The sequence below is a fragment of the Schistocerca serialis genome, chromosome 5 (genome assembly GCF_023864345.2).
Source record: "Schistocerca serialis cubense isolate TAMUIC-IGC-003099 chromosome 5, iqSchSeri2.2, whole genome shotgun sequence".
Lineage (NCBI taxonomy): Eukaryota > Metazoa > Arthropoda > Insecta > Orthoptera > Acrididae > Schistocerca > Schistocerca serialis.
The window spans coordinates 72,863,771-72,889,956 of record NC_064642.1 but is presented as its reverse complement, the minus strand read 5'-3'; the positions used below and the strand labels follow the sequence as shown (position 1 = coordinate 72,889,956).

Genomic DNA, 26,186 nt, shown 5'->3' with positions numbered 1-26,186 from the left:
ATTTATGACTGGATTGAGGACTTTTTGGTAGGGAGGACACAGCATGTTATCTTGGATGGAGAGTCATCATCAGATGTAGAAATAACTTTGGGTGCCTCAGGGAAGTATATTGGGGATCTTGCTGTTCATATAGTATATTAATGACTTGCTGACAATATTAATAGTAAAAATCAGGCTTTTTGCAGATGATGCAGTTATCTACTATCTGAAAGAAGCTGCATAAATATTCAGTTAGATGTCGATAAGATTTCAATGTGGTCCAGAGATTGGCAACTTGCTCTAAATGTTCAAAAATGTAAAATTTTCACTTCACAAAATGAAAAAAAAAGCAGTATCCTATGACTATAATATCAGTGAGTCACTGTTGGTATCAGCCAATTCATATAAATACCTAGTGTAACACTTTTTACGGATATGAAATGGAATGATTACATAGGTTCAGTCATGGGTAAAGCATGTGGTAGACTTTGGATTATTGGTAGAATACTGGGGAAGTGCAATCAGTCTACAAAGGAGACTGCTCACAAATCACTTGTGCAACTGGTTCTAGAATATTGCTACAGTGCGGGGGACCTGTAGCAGATAGGACTAATAGTAGATATTGAATGTACATTGAGAAGGGCAGCACAAATGGTCACAGGTTTGTTTAATCCATGGGAGAGTGTTACAATGATTCTGAAGAAACTGAACTGCCAGACTTTTGAAGACAGGTGTAAACTATCCCCAGAAAGTCTATTAAAAAAGTTTCAAGAACCAGCTTTAAATGATGACTCTACGAATATACTACAGCCCTCTATGTATCATCACACAGGGATCATAAGGATAAGATTAGAATAATTCTGCATGCACATAGGTATTCAAACAATCATTCTTCCCACACTCCATATGTGAATGGAACAGGAAGAAAGCTTAATAACTGGTACAATGGGACGTACCCTCTGCCGTGCAGCTCACAGTGGTTTTCAGAGTATAGATGTAGATGTAGATGTAGATGTAGGTGTAGGTGTAGATGTAGATGTAGACATAACCTCAATCAGTCAATGCCCAGTACTCAGAATGTATCAGTCTATAGTTAGTGACAGAGCACTGGAAAACTTAAATCAAAACAAGGCCCTGGGAGTAGAAAACATCCCATTAGAACTACTGATAGCCTTGGGAGAGCCAGCCCTGACAAAACTCTACCATCTGGTGAGCAAGACATATGAGGTGGGCAAAATACCCTCAGACTTCTAGAAGAATATAATAATTCCAATCCCAAAGAAAGCAAGTGTGAAAATTACCAAACTATCGGTTTAATAAGTCGTGGCTGCAAAATACTAACATGAATTCTTTACAGACGAATGGAAAAACTGCTAGAAGCCAACCTCAGGGAAGATCAGTTTGGATTCCAAAGAAATGTTGAACACATGAGGCAATACTGACCTTACGACTTATCTTAGAAGATAGATTAAGGAAAGGCAAACCTACATTTTTAGCATTTGTAAGCTTAGAGAAAGCTTTTGACAATGTTGACTGGAATACTCTCTTTCAACTTCTGACAGTGACAGGGATAAAATACAGGGAGCAAAAGGCAACTTACAATTTGTACAGAAACCTGATGGCAGTTACAAGAGTCGAGGGGCATGAAAGAGAAGCAGTGGTTGGGAAGGGAGTCAGACAGGGTTGTAGCCTATCCCTGATGTTATTCAATCTGTTTATTGAGCAAGCAGCAAAGGAAAAACATGGAATAGGGATTAAAATCCATGGAGAAGAAATAAAAACTTTGAGGTTTGCCGATGGCATTGTAATTCTGTCAGAGACAGCAAAGGACCCTGAAGAGCAGCTGAACAGAATGGACAGTGTCTTGAAAGGAGGATATAAGATGAACATCAATGAAAGCAAAACAAGGGTAATGGAATGTAGTTGAATTAAGTCAGGTGATGCTGAGGGAATTAGATTAGGAAATGAGACACTTAAAGTAGTAAATGGGTTTTGCTATTTGGGGACAAAATAACTGATGATGGTTGAAGTAGAGAGGATATAAAATGTAAACTGGCTATGGCAAGGAATGTGCTTCTAAGGAAGAGAAATTTGTGAACATAGAGTATAGATTTAAGTGTCAGGAAGTCTTTTCTGAAAGTATTTGTATGGAGTGTAGCCATGTATGGAAGTGAAACATGGACGATGAATAGTTTAGACAATAAGAGAATAGAAGCTTTAGAAATGTGGTCCTACAGAAGAATGCTGAAGATTATATGGCTAGATAATGTAACAAATGAGGACATACTGAATAGAATTGGGGAGAAGAGGAATTTGTGGCGCAACTTGACTAGAAGTAGGGGTTGGTTGGTAAGACATGTTCTGAGGCAACAAGGGATCACCAATTTAGTATTGGAGGGCAGTGTGGAGGGTAAAAATTGTAGAGGGAGACCAAGAGATGAATACACTAAGCAGATTCAGAAGGATGTAGGTTGCAGTCATTACCTGGAAATGAAGAAGCTCGCACAGGATAGAGTAGCATGGAGAGCTGCATCAAACCAGTCTCTGGAATGAAGACCACCACAACAACATAGTCAGTGCACAGTAGTTAAGATGCACAGCTACTATTATGTTTTTCTGCAGTTGGTATTCAATCAGCCAAATCACTATGCTATTAGTCATTCAGTGCTTAGTAGTTGAATTGTAAAGTTACTATGTTGCCAATTACAAAATTCTGTTACAAAGTGCTGACCTGTGATAGACATGATCCAGTCACATTAATGTGACCACCACCTATATTTGATGTCAATCTGCAATAACTACTCAAAGATGGCAGGTGGCGGCACTAGCAGTGGAGAGTATACAAAGTATATCGTGGGATGCAGAAAATAGTGCACTCATTGTCATACTGCAGAAACAGAGCGATTTGTCTAATGTTGCAAAGGGCATGATTATTGGATTTCAGGCCAAGGGTTGAAGCAGTTCCTAAACAGCTAAGTTTGTAAATCGTTCATGTGCTGCCGTGGTTAAAGTATACTGTGTATAACGAAATGGCACTATCCAAAACTGGCGCTGAGGCAACTGTAGCGCACCATGGGCCATAGATGACAGGAGATGTTGAACATATAAGTGTATGGGCAAATAGATGTGCTACTGTTGAGCAACCAAAGGGCTACTAGCAGTGCCTCCTCAATGACCATTCAGCATATGTTGTTGTGTATGTGATTCTGCTATAGGTGCAGCAACAAAGGCTGGAATTTGCACAGCAATCTTGCAACTGTACGTCCACTGAGTGGCGACAGGTGGCATTTTCAGATGAATGACGTTTGATGCTGCTTCAGACTGGTGGCCATTGACGTGGATGGCATGAAACATCTGATGTCTGAAAGCATACACCCTGCAACAGTCATTGGAAGGGTCCAGGCCATAGGAGATTGTGTTATGGTCTGGGGAATGTTTCCGTGGCATTTCTTGGGTGAGCTTGTCATTCTGGAATGCACAGTGGATCAAAATCTACTCTTGAGGGCTGTTTCCACCTCCACATGCAGTGTATTTTTCCTCAGCATGTTGGCATCTACCAATAATACACAGCAACATGTCACACACCTTGCAATGTATGTGCATAGTTCAAAGACCACCAGGATGAATTTGCTGTACTTCAGTAGCCACCAACTTTTCAATTTTAAACCCAATTGAGACTCTGTGGGTTTAGCTTGATGATCAGGCTGTTAATGTCACGGATCCTCAGCTGTGAAACCTAGCACAGCTGGCCATGGCACTGGAGTCAGCATGGGTCCACATCCATGTTGGTACCTTCCAGAACCTCACTGACTCTCTTCGTGAATGTCTTGCAGCAGTCCACACTGCGAAAGGTGGTTATTCACTTGTTTGACAGGTGGTCACATTAATGTGACTGGACAGTGTATTAACTGTCAAAATTACTAAATTCAAACTGATCATCAAAATGGTGCTTATCGTCTATAAATATGAAGGAATTGAAAAGTAATGCCTGCGGTGTTGCGTATCTTATTTAACAACTGTTCACCATACTCAGTAATGGAACTGTGATGGTTAAAGAAGAAATTCCATGAGAATTGTGATGTAAAAATCAGATCAGTAACGCTCAACCCAAATGGTTCAGAATGGGCTCTTGCATTCACCTCTAAGACACTCACAACAGCACAAGAAAATAATTCCCAGATATAGGAGGCTATATTGGCAGTCATGTTTGGTATCCAGAAGTTGCATATTTTCTTGTATGGCACGAAATGTCATCTGATCACAGTTCTTAAAACCTTGATGTCTGTATTTGGCCCAAAATCAAAGTTGACTTAACAGACAAATGAATACAGACATGCTGTTAGGATGCCCTGCAGGTCCTGATGAGTAATTGGGTAAACAGGATGAGCCGTGCGTGGCTCATTTTCCCGCCATCATGTATTTTACACTGTTTTTAATGTACTTACAACTCACTATGCTAATTTAAATTACTACTGTCACTGAGTTGCTGCTTTACCTGACCGTGAGCGGTGCTAGCAGCGCGTATCGATATATCCCCTCTCGTAGTATCTTTGCTTGACTGCTATTACTTCCCAGTCGTTGTCTGTTGTAAGCGAGTTCACATCGGCAGTTCGGGTCATGAGTTGGGCTGCCAGTCAGTTGGAATGTGTCTGGAGCGCAGTCCGGATCTGCCAGTCGGGAGTTGCAATGCGGCACTAGTGCAGTCGGGTTGGAGCAACAGTGAGATCTGTGTCAACATGGCTCACCTGACCATTGCTGCCACACATCACTTGAGCTGGGCCATGGTCTTGGTGGATCATCAGCCAGTCAGTCATCCTACCAGATGATGCGTTTTGGCTTGCCGATCGTTCATGAGTCGGCTGTGTGTGTGTGTGTGTGTGTGTGTGTGTGTGTGTGTGTGTGTGTGGGGGCGCGCGTGAACATCGACTCCTGATTTGTTTCGTGCGTGAATCAAAGAAAGTCTACACTCAGGAGCACAGAAATACCCCCAATCCAGGTGATACATTATTAGATGGAGGTGACTTTAACCTTTTGAGTACAGATGGGGACACCTATGGATCCTTTGTAGGTGGTGCGGACCGGTAGTATTGATAAGTACTTTTGAACATATTTTCTGAAAACTGCGTTCAGCAGCTAGATCAACAACCCACAAGCAATGGAAATATTTTAGAGCTTGTAGCTCTGGACAGGCCTGATCTTATTGACAGTGTCAGTATAGAGACAGGGATTGGTGACCATGATGTCATCATAGTGTTGAGGGCTACTAAAGTTAATAAATCCATCCAGGAGACTAGGAGAGTATGTTTACTAGAAAAAGCAGATAAGCTATTGTTAGTACCCCACTTAAAAAACTGGAGTGGGGGGGGGGGGGTGTTTAAGCATACAGCAACTATCACTGTCATACCTTTTTGTGGAGAATCTGAGAAAATTCTTGTCCCTTGTCCTGCATAAAATTGCTAAGTGGGTCAATGGCTTCTATCCCGTCACTCCTTGGCCCTTTCATTGGACTTGGCTCTTGGTTCACTACTACTTGGATTCTGTGTATATCACCTGTAACTCTACTGCTTCATCAATAAGGAATGTGCTAACTGTTTTGTGCTGTCCTGTTGTTCTGTAGCAATCACTACACAGTTGATGACAATTAGGTTTCACTACACAGTTGATGACAATTAGGTTGAGCTCAATGCATGTACCAGGAACTTGTGGTAATAGAAGACTGTAAAAGGAAGGGAAGTTTTAAATCATTCATGGAGGAGGATCATACAAGCAATGTCATTTGACTAATGTACAGACTCCTGTATGGATGGAATCCCAATTTGGTTTCTTAGCTTGCATTTTTTGTGAATCTCTCATCCAGTGCAAAGTCCCATGGAACCAGAATAAAGTGCACGTGAGTGCTACATGTAAAAAGGGGAAAAGAACAGATCTACAAACTTACAGACCAATATCCTTAATATTAGTTTGCTGCAGAATTCTTGAACATGTTCTCAGTTTGAATTTCATAAATGTCCTTCAGGCAGAAAAGTTTCTTCCCATGAATCAGTATGGTTTTAGAAAGCATTGCTCATGCAAAACTCAGCTTGCCCTTTTCTCACCCCTGTGAACCATAGATGATGGGCAACAGCAGGTTCCATAGTTCTAGATTTTTGAAAAGTGTTTGACATGGTGCCCCACTGCAGACTGTTAATGAAGGTATGAACATGTAGAATAGGTTCCCAGATATGAGAGTGGCTAAAAGTCTTCTCAAGTGACAGAACCCAGAATGTTGTCCTCAGTGATGAATGTTCATCAGAGGCAATAGTATTGTCAGGAGTGCCCCAGAAAAGTGTTATAGGACTGCTATTATTTTCTATGTACATAAATGATCTGGCAGACAGGGTAAGCAGCAATCTGCACAATCTGCAGCTGTTTGCTGATGATTCTGTGTTGTATGGAAAGGTGTCATTGTTGAGCAACTGTAGGTGGATATGAGATGATTTAGACAAAATTTGTAGTTGATGTGATGAATGGCAGCTTGCTGTAAATGTAGACAAAAGTGCTTAAAACAGATGAGTAGGAAAAACAATCTCCTAATGTTCAAATTTAACAATAGTAGTGTACAAGGTCCATTCAAAAAATTCTGGAACTTTGTCTACAAAATCTTTCTTTGCATACCTTTTACTTATTGTGCATGATCTCATTTGAAATACTCTCCTTCACAATTGATACACCACTCCCATTGCTGTTTTCACTTCCGGAAACAGCCTTGCTGGATTATGCAAAGTGCCGTCTGTGAATTTTCTTTTATCTCTCTGTCATTTCAAATCTTCATCCCTTCCATAAAGTTTTCAACTTTGGAAATAAAAGAAAGTCCACAGGAGCCAGGTCTGGAGAGTACACAGAATTAGGCACACAGTGATTTAATTTTTTGTGCAATAGTCACGTATCAACAGGGATGAATGTGTGGGTGTGTTATCGTAATGCAAGATCCACGAATTGTCTCATCACATTTCAGGCCATTTCCTTCTCACTTTTATGACAGGCATTGCAACATGTCCCGATAGTACCATCAATTAACAGTTTGTCCCTGTGGCTTGATGAAGTAATCCATCCAAGCCAAAGAAAATTGTCAGCATAGCTTTGACATTTGACCTGACCTGATGAGCTTCTTTTGGTCTTGGAGAACTTTTCCTCACTCGTCAAGACTGAACCTTGGTCTCAGTATGATAACCATAGACCTAAGTCTCATCACCAGTTATAATTCACTTAAGGAACATCTCGTTCTCATTTGCACGATCCGAAAGCTCTTCACAGATTGTAAGGTGAAAGTCTTTCTGGTTTTGACTCAAGGGCCGTGGGACAAACTTGGTAGCAGCATAATGCATTCCAAAATGCTGTCTCAGGATTTCGCTCATCATCCAATTGAAATGTTACATTCTTCTGCAATCTCCTGAACAGTCAGTCTTCAATTGTCATGCACAATATTGTAGATGATCCTGACATGAGCGTCATCAATAGATTACCAGGGGAGACCTGAGTGAGAGTCATCTTTAACTTCTGTATGGCCATTTTTAAACCATTTGTAACACTGAACATGGCTTAAGCACTCATCCCTGTAGGCTACCTGCATCATCTGATCTGTCTCTGTAAAGGTTTCCTTGAGTTTCATGCAAAATTGAATGCAGATGCTTTGCTCCTTTAACTCTGCCATCTCAAAATTTGGAAACTGTGCAACACAGCATTCTGTTCAATACAGCACTGAACACACAGAACAATAACTAACAAACATACAACAATGAAACTTCTGGTAGTTGCAAATTAACCACAGGCATATGCAGGGAGGCCAACTGGGTCACATCGGTTAAATATTTAGACGTAAGACAGCAAAGAAATATTAAACAGAATGAGCGTGTAAAGATGGTTGTAGGGAAGGCAAATGGTTGACTTCACTTTACTGGGAGAATTGTAGGAAATTGTAGTGCTTCTGCAAATGAGCCCTTGTATAGAACTCTTGCATGACCCATTTTTGAGTACTGCTTGAGTGTCTGGGGTCGCCACCAGGTGCGATTAAAGGAAGACATTGAAGCAGTTCATAGGCAGGCTGCTAGATTCATTACCAATAGGTTCAGTCAACATATGAGTATTACTGAGATGCTTTGTGAACTCAAATGGGAATTCCTGGAGGGAAGGCAACATTCTTTTTGAGAAACATTGTTGGGAAAGTTTAGAGAACCAGCATTTGAAGCTCACTGTGAAACAGTTATATTGCTGACAACATATATTTTGCATAAGGACCATGAAGATAAGATGAGAGAAATTAGGGTTCATGTGGAGGCACATAGATGGATGCTTTTTCCCTCTATTTGCAAGTGGAACAGCAAAGGAAATGACTAGTGGTGGTACAAGATACCATGTGCCGCCACACGCCATATGGTGGCTTGTGGAGTATGTATGTAGATGTAAATGTAGATTTTCTCAAACCATTGTTTGGTTGTGCCATTAGTTTAAAAGTACATGTTTGCCACACATACCATGTCATCCCATTGTTGTATGTGGCTTCTCTGTAGAATCCTTTCACCAATTTCATAGGGTCCTGACCAGCATCCCTGGAAAACACTGTTGGATGCCTGGCATGCAGCTGACTTACTGCTATTCAGGACTCCATCTGTTTCCTAACTGGATTATCTTAGAAATGACATACTGCCTGTTTTCTTTTCCTGTCTGTGTAGGCAATGACTTTTACATTGCCTGATTGGAGCCACTGTGATGTAGATGTTTTGAAGTACCTGGTTCCTCCATAAAACAGTGTCATGTCTAAACCACAATGAAGTCCATATCCTAAGGCAGGGTCATCAGTGAAATACAATACTTACCACTGAAAGTACATTCATTATTGACACCAATGTACAGCCAGAGAAGACTGACCTCATGGACAGACAATGTAGCTGTTTTTACTAACATTTAATATTCTAAAATATATAAACATTACAAACATAAGATCGATTTATTGGTTTATTAATCCATGAAACAATTTCAAGAGTCTTCCAGAAATGATAAATATGTAATAACAAGTGGTTGCTGGTGGTCAGGTGTGAACTGGTGACCAGCACCACACTAGATAGTGATGCTAACCACTATGTAACACTGCATGCACCACAGGATGTGACAATATATGGTTCACAAGTTCATCAAAGATTGCTGGCATTGTTCATACCAGAAAAAATTCACAAGATGAGTACAGATGAGCTGTACACAATATGGTCACCTTTATGTGGTACACTGCATTGTAGTGGCATTATAGAAAACAATGAAAACATTAACATAGAACAGATATCCTATTCAGAATTTGTGGCTGAGGTGGCCCCTCCTTGAAGTGTAATGTGCTGGAAATCCATCAAACAAAAAGATGTGCACCGAGCGAGACGGCGCAGTGGTCAGCACACTTGACTCGCATTCGGGAGGATGATGGTTCAAACCTGTGTCTGGCCATCCTGATTTAGATTTTCTGTGCTTTCCCCAAATTGCCTCAGGCAAATGCCAGGATAGTTTCTTTGAAAGGGCCTGGCGAACTTTGTTCCCCATCCTTCCCTAATCCTGTGGGGCTGATGACATCGCTGTTTGGTCCCCTCCCATGAATCAGTCAACCAACCAAAAAGATGAGCCCAGTAGTTGGAGAAAATCACAGGTCACATCAATTTAAAGAAAGGGTAGCAGGAATGATACATAAAACTGACATCCAGTATCTTTTACATCCATTTGTTGTAGAGCCTTGCACTTAGAACATATTTTGAACTCAAATGTAATAGGATATTGTGAACAGAATCATTTCCTCAATGCCAGTCAGGATGGATTCCAAAAACATTGGTCATGTAAAACCCAGATTGCACTTTTGTCTCACACCATCCAGAAAGTCATGGGTACAGACAGATGTAGTAATTTTTGAGTTTTGAAAAGGTTTTGACTCAGCATCACACAAATATTTATTCTGAAAGTATAGTCCAATGGGGTACCAATTGAAATCAATGATTGGAGTGAGTATTGCATGGTAGGGAGGTCACAGCATGTTATCATCAATGGGGAGTTATCGACAGATTTAGAAGTAACTTCAAGAATATCTGGAAGTGTGTTGGTATCCTTTATGGTCATGTTGTATGTTCATAACCTTGCAGACAGTAGTAACCTCAGAATTATTGCAGATGGTGAAGTTATCTACCTCCATCTACAACCATACTCTGCAAATCACTGTGAAGTGCATGTTGGGCATATTACCCATTGTACCAACTTTAGGTCTTCCCCATTCCATTTATGTATGAAGCATGGGAAGAATGATTGCTTAAACACCTCTGTGTGACCTGTAATCAGTCCAATCTTGTCTTCAAGATCCCTACAGGAATTCTATGTGGGGAGATATAGTATATTTCTAGGTTCATCCCTTAAAGTTATTTCTAGAAACTTACTAAGTGAGCTTTATGGGATGGTTTGTATCTATCTTTGTGTATTTGCCAGTTCAGTTTTTCCAGCATCTCCATGATGCTCTCCCATGGGTCAAACAAACCTGTGACCATTCCTGCTACTCTTCTTTATGTATGTTAAATATCCCCTGCGATTCCTATTTAGTACAGGCCGCACACATTTCAGCAGGCTTCTATAATGCATCACATAGGTGTTTTGCAAACAGTCTCTTTTGTAGACTGATTACATTTCCCTAGTATTCTATGAGTGAACTATAGTAAGTTGCATGTTTTATTTACAATGGAAGCTACATGATTGATGCATTTCATATCGCTACAAATTTTTACACCCAAGTATTTGTTTGAGTTGATCAATTTCAGCTGTGGCTCATGCTGAACCCCATTTTCAAAGGTTCCTTTGCAAAGAGAAACTCAGGAGAATCACCCCAATTCAGTTTTTGTACCACTGAAAGGAAGAATGAAATAAGCGTTAGTGTCAGTAGTATTGAGAAACAGCTGAAATCATTAAAATTGAAGAAAACTCCAGGGCCCAACATAATTCCTATCAGAATCTATACTGAATTTGTGGCTTTAGCCCCTCTTCTGACTATAATCTATTGTAGATCCAACAAACCGTGCCCAGTAATTGGAAGAAGGATATTAGAAGTGATCCACAAAATTACCATCCAATATCCTTGACATCGATTGTTGTAGAATCTTAGAACATATTCTAAGCTCAGACATAATGAGATATCTCAAACAAAATGACCTCCTCTGTGTTAACCAGCATAGATTCTGAAAATACTGATCATATGAAACCCAACTCATACTTTTCTCTCATGACATACTGAAAGCTTTGGAACGAGACAGTCAGGTAGGTGCAGTATTTCTTGATTTCCAAACAGCATGTGACTCAGTGCCACATCAATGCTTATAACCAAAAGTATGATCATATAGGGTATCAAGTGAAATTAGTGAGTGGATTGAAAATTTTCTGGTAGGGAGAACACAGCATGTTATGTTGGATGGGAGAGTCATCGTCAACTGTAGAAGTAACTTTGGGTGTGCCCCAGGAAAGCATGTTGGGACCCTTGCTGTTCCTAGTTGTGTATTAATAATCTTATGGACAATATTAATAGTAACCTCGTATCATGAAAAATTTCAAAATAGTGCAAAGGCTGGCAACTTGCTTTAAATGTTTAGAAATGTAAAATTGTGCACTTCACAAAGTGAAAAACTGTAGTATCATATTTTGGCAGCTGTGCTGCAAAAATGCATGAAATGACCACAGTCACTCATGGCTGGCCTAAGAAAGCTACGTGAGATGTCCATTGGTGCACATACCTACTGACAGGCAAAAGTCTAGCAAATGTGTGGTGCACACGGCCATGGGTCAGCAATGACAGTTTGAACTGAGCCACCATACAGTGCAGGTGCATTTTTCAAGCATCAGTACTCTAATGCGCGGACCACATGGGTCAAGCTTAACATGAGTTCCCCACTGATGGGTAGAGAAGTTTGTTTGGCACTCTCCATTCATTTCAATTTTCGCTTTTTTGCGTCTGTGAAATACACGGCACCCCACGATTGCGAGGAAAGTTTGTTCGTTCTGGACACACGTCCATTGTTCTCCCACACTCATGTGATCGGACAACACACTCATCACCTTGGAGTGTACACCCACCAGGATCAGTGTTCGAGTGGAACTGTGCAAACACGATTATCACGATCGCTGGTTTGATAGACATTGTGACCTGATTTCTTTTTCATTACTTCTCCATTTACCCATTTGTGCAGGATAAATACATTTTCAGCAATATTGTATTTATCAGTTCCTGATACAACACTGTCACCATAGCTTACATCCTGAACAAAATGCATGAGTACAACAGTGAAGTTGACTCACTGCACGACTGACAAGTAAGCAGCAATACACACATGTTTCCACTTCACTGGTGACCCCAATGTGATTAATAAGCTAAATATGTGATTATGAACTTTCATTGGTGTGGTTGATGCAGAATGATGAGTGATCTAACACTTATATCCTCATGTGCGAAGAGTGATTTGTTTGTGAAAAAACCATAAAGAAATAGGCGTTAAAGCAAGATGACGACTTTGGAAGAACTGCAAAAGACAACAGACAGTGGACAAAAGATAATAGATGAGCTGCTAGTGTGCAGCCAGTGGCTGGATAGTGAGCTACAGGCATTCTCCGCATGCACGGTCTCTCCCCACCTGGAACCAACCCAGTGAAACTTCCATGAACGAATCTCAGCCACACTGAAACCTCCCACTGTTACTGGAGTGGCGGCAAGCACAGGATGGGTGTTGGATAATCTGCTGTCCTTTTGGTCCCATGTTCCAATTATGTAGTTCAGCCAAGTGGAGGTGGTTTTCCTGAGCAAGAACATTGCCTGCGACCTTGCCAAATTCGGACACATTGTGAGCCAGCTAGATCCAGACTGTGTGGCCGAAATGTTGGACAAAGTCACCGCCCCATCAAACCAGTCTTCATATAAGCAACTAAAAGAGGAGTTAATCTGGAGAATTTCATTGTCAGAGGAACAGGAGATGCAGCAGTTGATGTGCCAAGAGGAGCATGGTGACAGGAGGCCACCTCAGTTCCTGCGACACCTGCAGAACCTCACACAGTCCGACAAGGTCCCAGACTTTGAATAGAAGCAGAATGGGGGGGGGGGGGGCATAAAATATAATATATAATGAAAACTGATTGATAATTACTGCTTGAGTAATTTTTAAAAAATGGAAAAAATAATTGAAAAAATTGGAAGGTGCAAACATCCTGAGTGAATTTTAACTGGCACTAATATCAACAAACCTTCAATATTCAATACATTTTAGATCAACATCCATCACTTAAATTCATGTATTTCTCATTATCGCCATTGTGCATAGAGCTGTTTATTACAATGCTGTTACTAGATCACTCCTCCTCTGCTCATGCAAATTCCTCTTGTCTGCTTTGATCCTCTTGATGCAGGATTCGGCATGTGCTAAATGGTGAACAGATGGGGTTATATATATAAATATCCATGTATAAACTTCATCTCCCTAATAACTTTTGTAGCACTTCTTTAATGTATGGCTAGAATACACATTTTTGAACAATATTAAAATGGCAGAACTCGTCATATGTCTGCCTGCTACCAGTTATAGAGACAAATAGGTGAAGATACAGAAATTAATCAACTGAAGAGCATATCTCTACTTGTTTTGCTTGTATCCCAACATTATCACTGGTACAAAATAACTTGTTATTTTAAAAGAACGAGAGAAAAAATAATAATAATATTCCCTATTACAACTTGCTGTTGCATGCTATCTGGATGCACTGCCTTCCATCCCAAGTGCAGCAGTTACTGCCATCCAAACAAAAATGAAGCTAGACATCATCGTAGACTTGGCTGATCGGGTGTGTGATGCTTTGGCAATGGTGCCCAATACTGCTGCCAAGGCAGCTGTGGCTGCACTGGCAAATTTTACTCTACAGCGACACATATCTCCCACAGCTACTGGCATGGAAGCTGTCCTGCACCACCTAGTTCAGGACTTGCTGCACAGGCGGCAGCACTCAGCATGTAGGTTGATTGGTTGGTGCCGTAGTGGTAACAGATCCCACTACTGCTGATCCGGCTCGTGCAACAGGCAGTGCAGTGACAGCCATTCTGGTGGGATGTCAATGACATCAGAACAGTAGTTGAGCAGCTTTTGCTTGTATCATTCACGCGTTGACAATGAAGTGACAAAGTGTCTGTATCCCTGATCACACCCAAATGCCAGCTGCAACCGGGCATAGGTGCACCTGGCTGAAGTGCAGTATCCAGACATTTCTTCATAACATAACAGGCTGGTAGTGCGAAGTACCTTGTTGATATGTGTTTTGATCTGTTTGTTCTCCCCCCCCCCCTCCCCCCCCCTTCACCCGCCACCTATGCTAAGAAACCACCGGAAGGCCAAGATGCTGTCTCTTACAGCAGCAAACAATTCAACAGTAAAAAAGTATGGCACCTATCACTGAAATTTGGACCTTGGACTGCACCACTCATTCACATGGATATTCATTGGGGCTGACATCAATGAACCGATCCTGGGTGGGGGTTTCAAGTTATTAGCCAACATCAAAAATACCCAGATAATTGATTCAAAAACATATTTGAAACTAGCAGGACAGCAAAGGCTGGCTAGCTTCTTCAGATTTAAACATGTTAAGTCCTCTGGACAATATGGAGACATACTGGCTAAATCTCCGGAGCTTACTCACCCGCCTCATGCACTGAAGACACCAAATGTTTGACGGTCCACCACATCATGACTACACCCATTCCAACTACCTTGTGCCATTCACGTTGACTTGCGCCCAAGTGACTTGCTGTAGCAAGTGCAGCCCATGGTCCTCTGCCTTGCACTTAGTACCACAGAAAGATAATAATTCATGGCACCCATGCAAAGTATATTGTGCCTTAAATACACAAACAGTGCCAGACCGATGTCCAGTGCCACACCTGCAGGATTTTAGCCACACCATGGTAGGCTCAGTTATATTTAGCAAAACTGACTGCACAGAGGCATTCATGCAGATTCCTGTGGTGCCATAAGACATTCAAAAACCAGCAATTATTATGCCCTTCAGGCTTTTTGAAAGCTTGTACATGATGTTCAGTCTTTGGAATGCTGCCCAGACCTTGCAGCATTTCCTCGATGGCGTCTTACAAGGCTTACTGTGGTGTTTTGCATACCTCGACAACATCCTGGCCTATTTAATGTTACCCGAACTCCACCACCACCACCGCCTGAGCAAGGTGAGCATCATCTTTAACCCATTAAAAAGTGTATTAGGTGTCACAGAAATTGAGTTTCTGGGGTATTTAATCACCCCTAGAGGATCCACATCACTAACGGACAAGGTACAGGTGGTCTTAACCATGCTGCACCTACAGATGCACAGACTTTTGCTGCTATATTGGCATGATAAATTTTTATCAATGCCATCTGCCCAATGCCGCCATAGTTCTGGAACCCCTGAGTGTAGCTACCTACCTCGAAGGTAGGATTTGAACCTGCAACCGTAGTGATTGCGGGGTTCCAGACTGAAGCACCTAGAACCGCTTGGCTACAGCAGCTGGCAGAAAAATACTTCAGCCTTCATGATTTTCACCAGTCACAAGCCTCTAGCTCATGCATTTTGGAACAATAACACCAAGTGTATGCTGTGCCAGTTCTGACAGTTGGAGTATGTATCACAGTTCTCCACATACATACGTATATTTCTGGAATTGACTGCATCATCGCCAAATGCTTGTCCCGTGCTTGTGCCATTACCTCTCTGCATGTGAACTTCGAGGACGTCACCTAAGAACAGGAGAATGACAGACAACTGGACAGCCTCCGAAATGACACCTCTAGTGGCCTACAACATGAGTTAGGTCCCATTCCTAGCTCTGCCCACAAAATTTGGTGTGACTGTCAACAGGCACACACTGCTCATTTCTCCCAGATAAATTCCAGTGCAATGCTTTTGACCATGTCCACAGACTGTCATATTCCGGCATCAACACCATTGGGTTGCCCTTGTTCATGTGTTTTACCTGGCCAGGACTATGGAAAGTCTGCCATCAATGAGCACACATCTGCACTGCATGCCAGCGTGATAAAGTCAGGAGACACATCCATACATCTGTCAGTGCCATACCAATGTGACATGCCATTTTGCACACATCCATGTCAAAATTGTGTGCCTGCTCTCTCTGTCCCAAGACAAGCATTATCTGCTGATGATGACAGACTGCCTCACACGCAGACCAGACGCAACACCCACAGCAGACATCACTGCAGAGACAGTCCCAACAGCCCTCATCGACACCTGGTGGCACCCTTCAGCTGCCCTAGTCATATCACAATAGATTGCAGCCACCAGTTTGACTGTATACTGTTCACACAAGTCAGCTGTATATGTGTGGATGGATATGTGTGTGTGTGCGAGTGTATACCCGTCCTTTTTTCCCCCTAAGGTAAGTCTTTCCGCTCCCGGGATTGGAATGACTCCTTACCCTCTCCCTTAAAACCCACATCCTTTCGTCTTTCCCTCTCCTTCCCTCTTTCCTGATGAGGCAACAGTTTGTTGCGAAAGCTTGAATTTTGTGTGTATGTTTGTGTTTGTTTGTGTGTCTGTCGACCTGCCAGCACTTTCATTTGGTAAGTCACATCATCTATCACCTTTGTTTTTATATATATATATATATATATATATATATATATATATATATATATATATATATATATATAGGGAAAAATTATATATAAAAACAAAGATGAGGTGACTTACCGAACAAAAGCGCTGGCAGGTCGATAGACACACAAACAAACACAAACATACACACAAAATTCAAGCTTTCGCAACAAACTGTTGCCTCATCAGGAAAGAGGGAAGGAGAGGGGAAGACGAAAGGAAGTGGGTTTTAAAGATATATATATATATATATAGAGAGAGAGAGAGAGAGAGAGAGAGACAGACAGACATTCCACGCGGGAAAAATATATTTAAAAACAAAGATGATGTGACTTACCATACGAAAGCGCTGGCAGGTCGATAGAAACACAAACAGACACATACATACATACAAAATTCAAGCTTTCGCAACAAACTGTTGCCTCATCAGGAAAGAGGGAAGGAGAGGGAAAGACGAAAGGAAGTGGATTTTAAGGGAGAGGTTAAGGAGTCATTCCAATCCCGGGAGCGGAAAGACTTACCTTAGGGGGAAAAAAGGACGGGTATACACTCGCACACACACACATATCCATCCACACATCCCATATATATATATACATATATAAAAACAAAGATGATGTGACTTACCAAACGAAAGCGATATCACTTCTTTATTTTTTTGTAGGGCATCATTATTCCAAACAAGGCTCCTAACATTTTGCAGGAATGCTTCTACTTTTCTGCCACATTCACTTATCTCTTTCTCATTTCTTCCATTTTCCCCTATTACAGTTCCAAGTATTTGACACTTTCCATCTTCTCCAATTGTTTATTTCCATTCCTTATTCCACCAGTTGGTCTATCCTTCTTTCTAGTTGTAACCAGTGTGGTGTATTCATTTCATGATACAGGGAGATTTAAAAATAATTAAATTAATATGTTGCCAAAATGAAAACAAAGCAACTATTACTGTATGGAAGTGTGTTAATGGTGTTCTTCTGAGTGTTCAGGCAAGTTGTTGTTTTTGTTTTATCCACAATATTCTGAAGACTGTCTCACATTTCTTCAGATACTACAAGTTGCGCTATTGTGTATACTTGCTGCCTGGATTCCAATCAGTCTGACTAAAGCGCATATGATAGCATAACTCACAGCACCTGAAGAAGACAACTGGATCAGTTGTCAAAATATTGTGCATAGCATGGAAATAATAGTTGGCTGAACACCCAGAAGCACAATATTAACTAATGACACCAAGAAAACCTAAGATAGAAATGTGTTCTTCTCCCTGCGCAGGTACAGCAGGACTTCCCAGATGATTCATTTCATGTAAGCAAGAGAGAGACGCTATTGAAATATCTTTTGGAGCTGATCAATATCAGCGAGGCAGATCAGAGGAGAAGAGTGGAAAAAATGTAAGATAAAAACACATTCTGTATCATATCTTATATATTAGAAAAATAATCGGTGTTTGAAAATATAATGTGACTGGATACACAAAAATGTACTCACCAGGTGGCAGCAGAAGAACACACACATATAAAGATTAAGAAAATTTGGAAGCTTTTGGAGTCAGTGGCTCCTTCTGGCAGAAGAGTTAAAGGGGAAGCAAGAAAAAAGACTGGTGAGGTTTTGGAAATGGGGAAAGTCTCCTCTGATCCAGGATTCTGGACAACTTTTTCAAACTCTCCCCATTTCCTAAACTTAGCGAGTCCTTTTTCTTCATTCCCCTTCAACCCTTCTGCCTAGGAGAAGAAGCCGTAGCTCCAAAAGCTTGGAGCTTTCCTTAATTTTTATCTGTGTGTGTTCTCCTGCCACCACTTGGTGAGTAGATTTCTTATCTACCCACTTACATTATACTGTATGTATTGTAATGTTGGTTTTGTATAACAATAGATTGACCATGTACTTCCACTAATAGATCTTCTGAACTTCATCACCAAAGTTGTAATAACAATTTTAAATCCAAAATACATGCTGATTCAAAAAGAAAGAATAGATTTCAGTTGTTTATGACAGACAGACTATGAAAGACAGAAACATTGCACATGTGACTGGATAGAGGAAGGTTCAAAGTACAAAACTGTTAAAGTTTTTGTGGCCACTTCTTGACAAACTGCTTTTGGCTTCTGTTTCAGAAAGAGCTTGGAGATGTCTTGCTCTTTCATGCATGTCTCACCAGGAGTTATTTCACATGGAATGGCAACTTCTACAAACAGCTGGAAGGCATTGCCATGGGTAGTCCTCTTAGTCTAGTGGTGGCCAACTTCTTCATGGAACATTTTGAAGCACACGCACTAGACTTGGTAACTTGTGAACCTAATGTGTGGTACACATACATCAATGATACCTTTGTTGTGTGGGGCCTTGGTGAGGAACAGCTCGGTGACTTCCTAAGACACTTGGATGGTCTTGATTCAAACATAAGATTAACCATAGAAATAGAGAAGGACAAGCAGCTGCAATTTCTAGATGTACTGGTCCCAAGGAATGGTGAAAATCTGGGACACAGCATGTATCGAAAACTGACACACATGGGCCAATACCTGCACAAACTGTCAAACCACCACCCAAGCCATGACTAATATGCTCATAATGCGAGTAAGAAGAATATGAAAACCTTTGTACCTCAGACAAGATATGCAACACCTGGAAAGTGTTCTGAGGAGTAATGGGTATGCCACCAGTTGTATAAGAAGTGTAACAGAGTCAAACACTCAGCGAAGTGACACATAGGGAAAAGAAATGTTGGATATGGGCTTTCTGCCATACACTCCCAGATTGACAGACAGAATCGCCCATATATTGAACAAACATGGCGTAAAGACTATTTATAAACCGACAAAGAAGGTCAAAGTGTGTCTCAGATCGGCAAAAGAGAAAAGGGATCCATAGGCAAAGTCAAGAATATACCGCATACCATGCACATGTGGAAAAGTTTATGTTGGAATGATTGGATGATCAATCAACATCAGGATCACAGAACATAAGCGACATTGCAGGTTGGGGCAGGTGAGAAATCGGTTGTGGCAGAGCACATGCTGTGCGACGTCGACCACATAGTAAAATTCACCAACATGGAAATTCTCACAGTAGAGAAGAGCTATCGCAACTGATTGTTCAGGGAGGCTATAAAAATTCACAAACATGAGAATACCTTCAAAAAGAAAGCAGAAAGCCTCAAGGTGAATGAATCCTGGATTCCCATGATTCAGCGAACGACTATTGCAGGTAGCAAAAGGAGAACCAAACTGTAAATCACTACAGAGAGCCCCTTGGACATTGGCACACCAGGTACATATACTCTGCACCTGCAAGCTCAACTCCAGTCCTCCTCCAGCTTTGACAATGCTAGCCATTTATGCTGGCAAAATGTCAGAAAACTCATCAAACAAATATCGGCTGAAGAACCTGAGACAGAAGCCAACAGACAGTTTGTCAAGGTTCAGAGCATTTTGTTTGTGCAGACACTATAGCATACACTCAACATGAACACCATGCATTGCTTGAGAGACACTGAAATGGTAGTCCATTTCATTCCACAGATGAATCAACAGGTCCCTTTTTAACGAATCGACAGCTTCAGCACTTTGCTTTCTCAGATCTTAAGGAGTAACCATGTCCAGTATGTACAACAGCTGGATAAATAGTAATGAGAACTGTACTTATAATTACACATCTTCAGTATAATAACCCCCGTTATTTATGACCTTTTGCAAATGTCCAGAAGGTGTCTTAAACCATCTGCATACCTATTTGTGTTGAGGTCCCGTATCATCTGCCTTGTGGTATGGATAACATCATCTCCAGTGTTGTACTGGATCCCTCGCAGTGGTGCTTTCACTTTGGTAAAGAGATTGTAATTGCAGGAGCTCATATTGGGTGAGTGCAGTGGATGTTCCAGACTCTCCTATTGGCAGTGGTGCAAGAGGTCCTGGCCAGCAGTAGCGGTTTGGCATTGTGCATTGCCATGTAAAGGGATGGATTGCTGTTCCATGAAATGTTGTCGCTTTTGCCTGACACTGGATGAAGGTGATGTTGCAGGAATGTGCAGTAGTAGCCAGCGTATACCATCATTCTTGATGGTGCAGCAAGATGAAGTATTACCCCATCAGTATCGTACGTCACAATGAACATCACCTTCATGGTACTTGATGTAGCATGCTCTTTCTGTCTAGAGGAGAAGTGGGACATCTCCATTCATTGGATTGGCATTTCAAGTTTGGTTCATATGAGTGCACCCAGCTTTTTTCAGTAGTGACAATGGATCAAAAAAAAGTCATTACCTTTCCTTTGGTACCAGCTCAACAAATCTTGTGTGATAGCACAGCAGTGCTGTTGTTGCACCTCAGACATTTCAAGAGGTATCCACCATGCTGCAATTTTGTGGTATCCCAGAATGTTATGCAGAAAGTGGAGCACAGTTTTGTGGCATACTCTGACTTCTGCTAGTAACTCACACAGAGCATCCAACAAGGAGGCAAGGAGTTGAACTGTAGTGTCCTTCACATGGGGTCGCCCTGTACGGGGGTGATCAGTCACAGCATCTCTGCATACTCTGAATGCTTTAACCCATTGTGAAATTGTGCTGTATGGCAACTCTACTTCACCACATGCTTCACGCAGTCGCTGGAAACATTCTTGCATACTCTGACCTCATGCCACTTCAATTTTGAGCTAAGAATGCTGCGCTATCTATGTAAACATAGGGCAGTTGCACTATTGCTGTGACAGTAATTGACAAAGTACTGTCCCTTCTCACTGTACAGACTCGTCTCACAGGCCTTCACTGTGTCAACACAGATGGTTTGATGTTACAGCAGTGTTACCACTACTTTGTATCCAGCCCATGTATTTTCTCTCACAAACTTGGCACAGTTGCTGTTCCATGCTGAAGATGTGTATCATCCCTCAGTATAGCTCACCACATGCACAATAAAAATAAAATCAGTACAAAATACTGCACTTTAATATTAGACATATTATTTTTTACTATATAAGCTGCCTTGGTGTAAGTATCACTCATCACTAATGACATGTAAGGATATGCCTCACTCCCATGGAGTGATATGCATCACTACAATCTATTGTAGAAAATTTTGGAATCAAAGATAAAAATTGTCAAACAAAATTACTATTTCTTTGTCACAGATCAGATCCCTCATTTGCAAATGTAGTCATGAACAGTTAATAGCACACTTGCAAGCACATTAAATACTTACTTTGGCTCTCATTTGAATCAATTCTTTCTCAAAAGTTACTCTTTGTATTGTGATATTTCCTATCCATCTCCACTTCTTCTACATCTCCTTTAGTTTTCAAGGCAGTAAGATTTACCAGCATCAACAAACAATAGGCAAGAATGCATTTCTTTCCTGTTTCTGTCTTAAATTTTTGATATAACTGTCAAATTGAAAAGTGTTGGTGTTTCCTTGCAATATCTTTTATTACTCATATATGTAAGGACAATCCATAATGTCCAAAAATCATACACCTCATTCTCGAATTTCAGAAGTTGTATACAGTGATATCATAAAAACCTTTTATGAAAAGTATTTTGTACAAAAATCAATATTCAGTTTGAGCAAAATGCCTCACGCCACCTGAAGAAGCTATTGACACTGTAGTATCAAATCTCTAAACTGTGGTGTCCCCCTCCACCTCTCTCTCTTCTACCACCCATGCTAATACCAGAGACCCCCCCCCCTTCCCCCCTGCCCTGTTCCTAACCAACAAGCCCAAGCTAGCTTCCTTTTTAATCTCCCAATCCTGCACATCTCATATCAAACACTGATCATAGCCATAATCGAACCCCAACCCCCATTCAGTCTTAAACCTCTCATCCAGATCCTGTCTCTTATCTTTAGAAATCTGTTCTTTCGAAAGGCGTAACCTTCAAGCTCACACCAAAACTCAGTCATACAGTCATAATTAAATATGTCCTCTCACTTATGCATAACCTTAATTGGAAGTATCACTTCACTGCCCAGTCCCAAACCACAATCAACAGGGTGAGTGTCGTGCCCTGCCTAGAATAGTTTCAAACCAAATCCCAAAAGGATCTTCTGACTCTTTCCCAAAAGTATCCTCTCCAAGCATTCCTCATAATCCTCACTTCCAGCATTGTGTCTCAGTTCTTCCTGAAAAATACCACCAAAACTCAAAATGTTACTCAAGCTGAGTCCTAAGCCATCTACATCTACATTTATACTCCGCAAGCCACCCAACGGTGTGTGGTGGAGGGCACTTTACGTGCCACTGTCATTACCTCCCATTCCTGTTCCAGTCGTGTATGGTTCATGGGAAGAACGACTGTCTGAAAGCCTCTGTGCGCGCTCTAATCTCTCTAATTTTACATTCGTGATCTCCTCGGGAAGTATAAGTAGGGGGAAGCAATATATTCGATACCTCATCCAGAAATGCACCCTCTCAAAACCTGGCGAGCAAGCTACACCACAATGCAGAGCGCCTCTCTTGCAGAGTCTGCCACTTGAGTTTGTTAAACATCTCTGTAACACTATCACGGTTACCAAATAACCCTGTGACGAAACGCGCCACTCTTCTTAGGATCTTCTCTATCTCCTCCGTCAACCCGATCTGGTACGGATCCCACACTGATGAGCAATACTCAAGTATAGGTCGAATGAGTGTTTTGTAAGCCACCTCCTTTGTTGATGGACTACATTTTCTAAGGACTCTCCCAATGAATCTCAACCTGGTACCCGCCTTACCAACAATTAATTTTATATGATCATTCCACATACTCCCAGACATTTTACAGAAGTAACTGCTACCAGTGTTTGTTCCACTATCATATAATCATACAATAAAGGATCTTTCTTTCTATATATTCGCAATACATTACATTTGCCTATGTTAAGGGTCAGTTGCCACTCCCTGCACCAAGTGCCTATCCGATGCAGATCTTCCTGCATTTCGCTACAATTTTCTAATGCTGCAACTTCTCTGTATACTACAGCATCATCCGCGAAAAGCCGCATGGAACTTCCGACACTATCTACTAGGTCATTTATATATATTGTGAAAAGCAATGGTCCCATAACACTCCCCTGTGGCACGCCAGAGGTTACTTTAACGTCTGTAGACGTCTCTCCATTGATAACAACATGCTGTGTTCTGTTTGCTAAAAACTCTTCAATCCAGCCACACAGCTGGTCTGATATTCTGTAGGCTCTTACTTTGTTTATCAGGCGACAGTGCGGAACTCTATCGAACGCCTTTCGGAAGTCAAGAAAAATAGCATCTACCTGGGAGCCTGTATCTAATATTTTCTGGGTCTCATGAACAAATAAAGCGAGTTGGGTCTCACACGATCGCTGTTTCCGGAATCCATGTTGATTCCTACATAGTAGATTCTGGGTTTCCAAAAACGACATGATACTCGAGCAAAAAACATGTTCTAAAATTCTACAACAGATCGACGTCAGAGATATAGGTCTATAGTTTTGCGCATCTGCTCGACAACCCTTCTTGAAGACTGGGACTACCTGTGCTCTTTTCCAATCATTTGGAACCTTCCGTTCCTCTAGAGACTTGCGGTAAACAGCTGTTAGATGGGGGGCAAGTTCTTTCACGTACTTTGTGTAGAATCGAATTGGTATCCCGTCAGGTCCAGTGGACTTTCCTCTGTTGAGTGATTCCAGTTGCTTTTCTATTCCTTGGACACTTATTTCAATGTCAGCCATTTCTTCGTTTGTACGAGGATTTAGAGAAGGAACTGCAGTGCGGTCTTCCTCTGTGAAACAGCTTTGGAAAAAGGTGTTTAGTATTTCAGCTTTACGCGTGTCATCCTCTGTTTCAATGCCGTCATCATCCCGGAGTGTCTGGATATGCTGTTTCGAGCCACTTACTGATTTAATGTAAGACCAGAACTTCCGAGGATTTTCTGTCAAGTCGGTACATAGAATTTTACTTTCGAATTCACTGAACGCTTCACGCATAGCCCTCCTTACGCTACCTTTGACATTGTTTAGCTTCTGTTTGTCTGAGAGGTTTTGGCTGCGTTTAAACTTGGAGTGAAGCTCTCTTTGCTTTTGCAGTAGTTTCCTAACTTTGTTGTTGTACCATGGTGGGCTTTTCCTGTCCCTCACAGTTTTTCTCGGCACGTACCTGACTAAAACGCATTTTACGATTGCCTTGAACTTTTTCCATAAACACTCAACATTGTCAGTGTCGGAACAGAAATTTTCGTTTTGATCTGTTAGGTAGTCTGAAATCTGCCTTCTATTACTCTTGCTAAACAGATAAACCTTCCTCCCTTTTTTTATATTCCTATTAACTTCCATATTCAGGGATGCTGCAACGGCCTTATGATCACTGATTCCCTGTTCTGCACATACAGAGTCGAAAAGTTCGAGTCTGTTTGTTATCAGTAGGTCCAAGATGTTATCTCCACGAGTCGGTTCTCTGTTTAATTGCTCGAGGTAATTTTCGGATAGTGCACTCAGTATAATGTCACTCAATGCTCTGTCCCTACCACCCGTCCTAAACATCTGAGTGTCCCAGTCTATATCTGGTAAATTGAAATCTCCACCTAAGACTATAACATGCTGAGAAAAATTATGTGAAATGTATTCCAAATTTTCTCTCAGTTGTTCTGCCACTAATGCTGCTGAGTCGGGAGGTCGGTAAAAGGAGCCAATTATTAACCTAGCTCGGTTGTTGAGTGTAACCTCCACCCATAATAATTCACAGGAACTATCCACTTCTACTTCACTACAGGATAAACTACTACTAACAGCGACGAACACTCCATGCAATGTATGTGTGTCTTAATGGAGTATCGCGCTATGATCTAAATCTACATCTACATACATACTCTGCAAGCATGTACTATGCATGTTGGAGGGTACCTGGTACCACTACTAGTCATTTCCTTTCCTGTCCCTCTCGGAGACAGAGCAAGGGAAAAATGACTACCTATATGCTTCCATATCAGCCCTGATTTCTTCTATCTTATCTTCACGGTCCTTATGCAAAATGTATGTTTGCAGCAATAGCATCGTCCTGAAGTCAGCTTCATCTGCTGGCTCTCTAAATTTTAGCAATAGCATTCCTCAAAAATAATGTCGCCTTCCCTGCAGGGATTCACATTTGAGTTCCTGAAGCATCTCTGTAACAGTTGCATGTTGTTTGAACCTACAGGTAACAAATCTATCAGCCCATCTATGAATTGCTTCAATGTCTTCCTTTAATCCAGCCTGGTGCAGATCCCAAACACTTAAGCAGTACTCAAAAACAGGCCACACTGGTATCCTATATGTGGTCTCCTTTATTGATGAATCACACTTTCCCAAAATTCTCCCAATAAACCAAAGCTGACCATTTGTCTTCCCTATGACAATCTTCACATGCTCATTCCATTTCATATTGCTTTGCAATGTTACACCAAGATATTTAAACAATGTGATTGTGTCAAGCAGGATACCACTAATGCTGTTCTGAAATTACGGATCTTTTTTTCATACTGGTCAGCATTAACTTATGTATTTTTCTATTAGAGCCAGCTGTCAGTCATCAGACCAACT

The 26,186-nt window shown here is 41.3% G+C and overlaps 1 protein-coding gene across 2 annotated transcripts in view; it reads left to right on the top strand.

Annotated features, from left to right (window-relative positions):
* Positions 1-26,186, top strand: part of LOC126481609 (cilia- and flagella-associated protein 157-like) — a 176,733-nt gene that overhangs the window by 131,215 nt on the left and 19,332 nt on the right. For both annotated transcript variants that reach the window (XM_050105482.1, XM_050105481.1), the window contains exon 9: positions 17,935-18,053. In XM_050105482.1, coding sequence (XP_049961439.1) covers positions 17,935-18,053 — 119 coding nt within the window. The remainder of the gene's footprint in view (positions 1-17,934; positions 18,054-26,186) is intronic.